We start from the raw sequence: 7,437 nt of genomic DNA, 5'->3' as shown, positions 1-7,437 counted from the left end.
CTCACTCATGGAAGCAGCAGTCAAGAAATCAAACGACTTATTGCATTATGCAAATCTGTTGCACAAGACGTTTTTAAAGTGTTGAAGAGCAAAGATGTCAACTTGAGGACTAAGGTGTGCCTGACCCAAGCCATGGTATTTTCAATAACCTCATATGCATGTGAAAGCTGGACAGTGAATAAGGAAAACCGTAGAAGAATTGATGTTTTTGGGTTATGGTGTTGGAGGAGAATATTGAAAGTGTCATGGGCTGCCAAAAGAACCAGTAAAGAAGAAGTGCAGTCAGAGTGCTCCCTGGAGGTGAAGATGGCCAAACTTCGTAACTCATACTCCAGACATATTGTCAGGAGGGACCAGTCACTGAAAAAGGATATCATGTTTGGTAAGGTGGAGGGTCAGAGAAAAAGAGGAAGATCCCCAATGAGATGGATTGGCCAAGTGGCAGCATTGATGGACTCAAGGGTGGCAAAAGTAGTGAGGTTGGCCCAGGATCAGGCATTGTTTTGTTCTGCTGTGCATAAAGTCGCTGTGGGTTGGTACCGACTCGATGGCACGTAACAACAACAACAACATAGTCATATGTTCCACCACTTGGCTGTCAGTTTGTCATACTGTGGTGGCTTGTGAGTTACTGTGATTCTGAAAGCTATGCCACGGGTATTTCAAATACCAGGAGGGTCACCCAGGGTGGCCAGGTTTCAGATAAGCTTCCAGACAGAGACAGACTAGGAAGAAGGAGTGATGAACTACTTCTGAATATTTAGTCACTGAAAACCTTATGAATAGCAGAGAAACACTGTCAGATATAGTGTCTGAAAATGAGCCTCTCAGGTTGGAAGATACTCAAAATGTGACTAGGGAAGAGCTGCCTCCTCAAAGTAGAGTTGACAATGATGACGTGAATTGAGTAAATGCACAAAGAATGACTTACAACATTAAAATAGTCCTGGTTAAAAAATATTAACATTTTCATCAGTATTTAAGTATCTTGTATACATAAAATCTGGTAGCATAGTGGTTACGAATCAGACTACAAACCGCAAGGTCAGCAATTTGAAACTACCAGCTGCTCCGGGGGAGAAAGATGAGGCTTTCTGCTCCCGTAAAGATTTACAGCCTCAGAAACCCTGTTCAGGGTTGCTATGGGTTAGAACCGACTCGACAGCACTTAACAACAACATACATAAAATTATTTTATTCAGTTACATATCACATAGAGTTTACCAGTTAAGTCGTTCTTGCTTTACATCTCCCCCCAGAAAAAGAACAATCTAAAAATGCTGAGAGTTGTATCTTTTTCAATATGCCTTATAAATATGTCACCTAAGTATTAATCACTTAGTAGCTTTCATGTGTTGGATTTCATTCTAAATAATTCACATAAAAGTATTCTCCAGTTGCATAAGATAACCAAATCTTCACCAGTCTGAGGAACATACCCATGGCTGAAGTTGAAACTATGTAAACAAGAGACCTAGAATCCTAATTATAATTCAGCATAGTGCCACATCTCCTAGGACAAAAAAGCAAGGAGCATGAGACAAGACATCTTGAACAGGAGTACCCTTATGAAAATCTTATTTCTAAGTTTGCCTTTCTATGGTTTTCAAAGTTTAGTAGGTAACTCTTGGCTAAGTATTTTAGAAAACCATGTGGACAAATACACATATGATATTCCAATATGCAAATATGTTAATACAATTTTATTGAAGTTTTATGCATATTCATCATTTAGTCCTCACAAAAATCCTGCCTGAAAGACTTATTATATAAATAAAAATTTATTCTGAGCAATCAAGTAACTTGCCTATAGCAACACAAAAACCTGAGTTCCTTGAACAGAGGTTAGCATTGATCAAGTAATAATAAAAACAAAAATAAATCACTGAATTACTTATGATAGGATTTTCAGAGATCAGTAATAGCCTTATTGTTGTTGTTGTTAAATCCCTCGAGTTGGTTCTAACTCATAGTGACCCTTTATTGGGTTTCCAAGGAGCAGCCAGTGAACTTGAACCACAAACCTGGCAGTTCAAATCGACCTTGCAATCCAGCACATTAACCCAAGGCACCACAACAGGACTCCAGTAACAGTCTAGTGGGGTCATTCTCTGTGCACTGAAAGGTGGCAAAGTCAGGAGGAATCAAAAGCCAAGGCCAGTGTTTTTCTCATTGTAGACTGCCTCTTGTACCTACATGTATAACCCACCCTGAGGACCCAGGCCTGACTGTGTGTGGAGCATGATTCATCTGACCAGTCCAAATGGTCTGAGGTTCTGATGGTTTTAAACATTAATAAGGAGCTCTGGTAGCGTAGTGGTTACGAATCAGGCTGCGAACCTTAAGGTTAGCGGTTCGAAACTATCAGCCACTCCACGGGAGAAAGATGTGGCTTTCTGCTCCTGTAAAGATTTACACCCTTGGAAACCCTGTACAGGGTCGCAACCGACTCGATGGCACTTAACAACAACAACAACAACAAACTCCTACATTACAACCTGTGACATGAGAGATAGTGTACGTCTCATTTTTATTTGGAAGAATCTTGAATAATGACAGAATATTTGCCATTTGACTGACAAAACATTTCTTCAAAAAAAATTTTTTTAATCAATTCAGTAGAGCATAAGAAAAGAAAAAATACATTTTTAAATGCAATACCATTTTTATTGAGACTATTTCAATAGTTTAGAACCGTTAGCCAATGAAACTAATCTTATAAACCATTTTGGCTCAAAAATATACAGAGACACTGCATTTGTAATTTAATTGGCTCTGTATGAAATCATATTTTTTTTTTATCTTAATTTTTAAAACATGATCTGAAGACAGATGTAAAGAGGCATCCCATATCTCCCTACCTTTTTGAACAAGAAAAATGTGGCAGAAAATTTGGCAAAAATTTTGTGTCAAGGCAGTCATGGGCCAAGTTTCTTAGTAAATTTTAACTCACTAGTTTTTTTTTTTTCCTGAAAGTATTTTCAGACCTTTAATCCTGCACTAGTACCAACTTTTTGCTCAATCCAGATTTATATTCTTAGCTGATTAAATTTCAAAGTGCCAACCAGACCTTACCACAAGAATATTGTTTTGAGCATGGTTTACAATACAGAAATGCCAGCATCTTCATGCTCCATTTTTAACCAAATCAAACTTCCTGCTGTTTATGGTCAACTAATCCAATAATTATATCTTAGCCAAAAAAGCCAAGTGACCTTAGGTTCTCTAATGAAATCACAGAAAAGAGTAACCAAACGTAATAGCAAAATTAATTCCATTTTAAAATCTTTTATTCCTGTGAAATCTGCAGGTCTGAATTGCTCTGAAATTCTGTGGTGACGCTGTAGGATAAGCACTGAACTGAAATGTCCGTTTGAATCGCAAGGCAGTTCAAACTCACCAGATGCTCATCAGGAACCCTATACAGGGTCAGAGTGCAAACTCAAACAAGGCTACTTAACCACAACCACAACCCAAAAGCTGGAGTCCTGGTGTGGCACTGTAGGATACACACTGGACCGCAAGGTCGTTTGGGCAGCAAGTCTTTGAATTGAACTCACCACTCACTCCTCAAAACCCTATATAGGGTCATTATGTGTTGGAACCCATTTTACAGTACTTAACAATAACAACCCAAAGCTACTTTCAATGCACCACCAGTGGCTCCTTTGAAACCCTATACAAGGTCGCTATGGGTCGGAACCAACTTGATGGCACTTAACAAAAATTCTCACTCACAGACCACCTCATCTGTGTCTCTCTGCATAGAATTGCTTGGTACACAACTCTGAGGGTTCCATTAACATCAAAAAAGTCATAGATGTGAATATTTATCATCACAATTTTTGGTAAATGGCAGTTAAATGTGGATTTTTAAAAATTTAGTTCATTATGATCATTTTCCAACAGAAAAAATGACCCACACCAAACAATATTAGCATAAAGTGACCCTGCTAGAAGCCAGTTTAGTTCAGATAAATCAGTCTAATTTATCATTTGATGTTGTTGTGAAGTGCCGTCAAGTCGGTTCCAACCCATAGCAACCCTGTATAGGGTTTCCAAGGAGCAGCTGGTAAGCTTGAACCACCAACTTGGTAATTCAAACGGCTTTGCAGTCTGGCGCATTAACCCATACCACCACACCAGGACTCCAAATAGTATACTCAATAATGGGAAGACAATCTTAAGTTTTCTATGGAAAAATGAAATACCATAGAGATGGAGGAAAGGTAGAAAAGGGACCCTATACATCTCCTTAAAATGCAACTTAAGCCAATTTTGCCTACATTTTTGCAATATTAAATCCATTGTTATCAGTTTTCTCACTGTTTATTTACATACTAAAGAAAAAATATCATAGAGATATGGTTTCTGCAAAGATTGGTTTTTAACTGGGGAAAATAAATTCCAAAATATATCGAATAAATAAATGAAAACTACAAAGAAGTTCTCTAATTCCATCAGTAGTCAGAAAGAGAAGAAAGGAAGTTAAGGAAGAGGGAATAGAGAAATAAAAAGTAGGATGGAGGGCAGGGAGGAAAAAGGAAAATAAATAAAAGGAAGACAAAAATAGTAAAAGAGAAAAGTCATAGAAAGAAGAAAGATATAGAAGACACATAGCAAGAAAGGAAAAATGACAAGATAAAGATGAAGGCACTGTAAATTCTCAGATGAGTGATGATTGTGAAGAATAAATTGATTTTTCTCTGCTTTAATGTTTTTCTTGGCTTATGAGTGTGGCACTGTAGGATAAGTATTGGACCTCAAGGTCAGTTTGAATCACACTGGCAGTTAAACCACTTGCTATGAGTCAGTAGCTATGAGTCAGAACCAATTCTCAGGTAGTTCACAGAAACAGCAACTGTGGCAGACTAAATGTATATCAACCATTCATCATAGTTCTTCAAATATTCAACATCCCAGCTCCCAGGACTTTTCAAGATTCCTTTTCAGCAATTCAACAGAGAGGTATTGTTCACAGTGCAAGGTGACCAAGGTGACTTAGCTAAATAATATTCAGACATGCCAAAAAGCTAACAGTAAATTGTTTTCCCTGAACAGCCTGGTGGCTTTTGATAATTTATGGACAGATATAGACAGACAAAAGACAGGATGGTTGACTGATCTTCCATGGGAAACTATACTCAGGGGAAATGTGTTCAATGGGAAGTAAAATGAAAGCACACTACAATTAGCTATGGCAAAAATAATCCACTAGGTGTCATAAGACATTAATCAATAAATAATACATGGGTCTACTATCCAGCAACACCTTGGTAAGGTACCTAAATTGCTTTAATCAGTGTATGATTTCTCAGAGTTTCTGAAGGGACCAGTTTGAATATGAAAAGAATAACCTTCATGATTGCCTCACAAACTATAAAGTTAGCCTGAATGCCCCAGCCACTCCAGATACATACACACATCCATATTCTCTTCTAGTGACAATTTATCTCATTCTCCACAGTGCTCCTATATACCTAAGTGTGGAAAAAACTTTGAAGAATCCATGTCCCTGGTCAACGTTGTCATGGAAAACTTCAGGAAATACCAACACTTCTCCTGCTATTCGGACCCGGAAGGAATCCAGAAGAGCGTCATCCTAACCAAACTCTACAGTTCCAACGTGCTGTTCCATTCACTCTTCTGGCCAACGTGTATGATGGCTGGGGGCGTGGCGATCGTCGCCATGGTGAAACTCACACAGTATCTCTCCCTGCTCTGTGAGAGGATCCAACGGATCAATAGATAAAAGCAAAAGTGGATGAGATAATTTTTATTTAAAGCTCAAATACTGTTTCTTTCATTCTTCACCAAAGAACCTTAAGTTTGTAATGTGCAGTCTATTATGAGTCCCTTAATATATTCTTATACGTAGAGCAATAATGCAGAAGCTGTTGTATATGCAAACATGATGTCTTTATTATTCAGGAAAAGAAATAATTGTTTTGTGTTGGTTGGTTGTTTTCATCATTTTGTTTCAATGCTGGAATTAGTACTTCCTTTTCCCATTCAGCCAAAATAGGGCTCAGCAATTCATCTGCCAAGCTTTGTGAAAGAATGTAGACAATACCAACGTGATAAGATCTGTGTTCTGAGTTGTCAGCTCTCTTAAGGACATTTTTGCAATATTTTTCATCATTCATTGTTTACTAAAGCTGCAGCCAAAAAGATAGTTTTTCTTTCCTTATTCTAAACTGAGCCCTATAGCAAGTAAAGGGACCAGATTTCCTAACTGAAGGGTGTTAAGCATTTTCCTTGTATTTTTACCATATCACTGTAAAGAAGGGGGAAAACCAAGCCAGCTACTTTTTTCTTTTATCACTTTTTACTCATAACTGTGGATTTTTTAACTGGTTTCCAAAAAATAAGCTGTTTTCATTAGCCAATTCTATAATCTCTTCCTTGTGGAATAAACTGAAAATAAACAGAGCTCTTTTCCATTTAAGACCCTGCTACTGTGTGAGGAGATGACATTCATAAGAGTTTCATTACGTATGAGCCGACTGTTGTGGATGCTCCAGTACAATCCAGAAAAGTCTATGTTGCTAAGACATTTGTATGAAAACCCTTATTCCATTTCAACTGTTAGATGATGAAATCAAGATCCTACTTGCTGGTCAAGGTTTGTGGACTGTTTTTAAATGAGTAAATCTCTTGTGACAAATTAACATGTTAGAATATTGCTCTTCGGGAATTTATGTTTAAGCTAATGAATGTGTAGTCTCTCCTTTGACCCTATCAGGATTTTAAAGCTATGTTCACAGAATATTTGTCTCTTCTACATGTTTTATTTTTCTATTTACAATTTGCCTTTTTGTTGTTATATTTTATATACATAGTACAATTCTTTTTCCTAACACACATTTGAACTGAATTAACAGACTTAAAGGAGACATTTGTTCACATTGCAATTTACTTATTATTTAGTAGAGGGAAATGAGAGTCTCCTGAAAACAAAACATTCCATCCTTTGTTTCATATCAACACCCAAAAGAAAAGACGAACATTTATCTTTCTCTTCTGTGTCTAAATACCTTTTTGTAATGTAGTATCAACATCTTTTTAGGTATTGTAAAATTTTACAAATCTTACTTGTGGAAATAATGGTAAAACTAGTCTGATGAAGTAGAAATTAATCTGCAATATTGTAATTCATAGTATAACTTTTCATACTCAAATAAACCCCTAGGGTGTAATCAGGACTTCAAATGTGTAATTAAAATTAAAATTAAAAGGGGGGAAAGGAAACAACAAATGAAATCAGCAAGGTTTGAATATCTCTTGCATTCTAAATTGGCAAACTCATTTAAATCCCAAAACCTATGATTAACTATCCTTAAAGATATTTTAAGAGATAACAAAGCAAGTAAGTTTCTTTATCTTTTTACATATATATACATAAATACATGCATCTTCATATATATATACATGCAT

General features: G+C 36.7%; 1 protein-coding gene across 1 annotated transcript in view; it reads left to right on the top strand.

The window, feature by feature from the left end:
* LOC102834192 (calcium-activated potassium channel subunit beta-2-like) overlaps positions 1-7,237 on the top strand; it is a 508,673-nt gene extending 501,436 nt beyond the window's left edge. Inside the window, exon 5 of the mRNA XM_006867707.1 lies at positions 5,468-7,237. Within this exon, the coding sequence (XP_006867769.1) occupies positions 5,468-5,752 (285 nt within the window). The 3' untranslated portion in view covers positions 5,753-7,237. The remainder of the gene's footprint in view (positions 1-5,467) is intronic.
* The last annotated feature ends 200 nt before the right edge of the window (positions 7,238-7,437 follow it).

Source organism: Chrysochloris asiatica, unplaced genomic scaffold (assembly GCF_000296735.1).
Source record: "Chrysochloris asiatica unplaced genomic scaffold, ChrAsi1.0 scaffold00108, whole genome shotgun sequence".
NCBI lineage: Eukaryota > Metazoa > Chordata > Mammalia > Afrosoricida > Chrysochloridae > Chrysochloris > Chrysochloris asiatica.
This window is presented reverse-complemented; position numbering and strand designations above follow the sequence as displayed.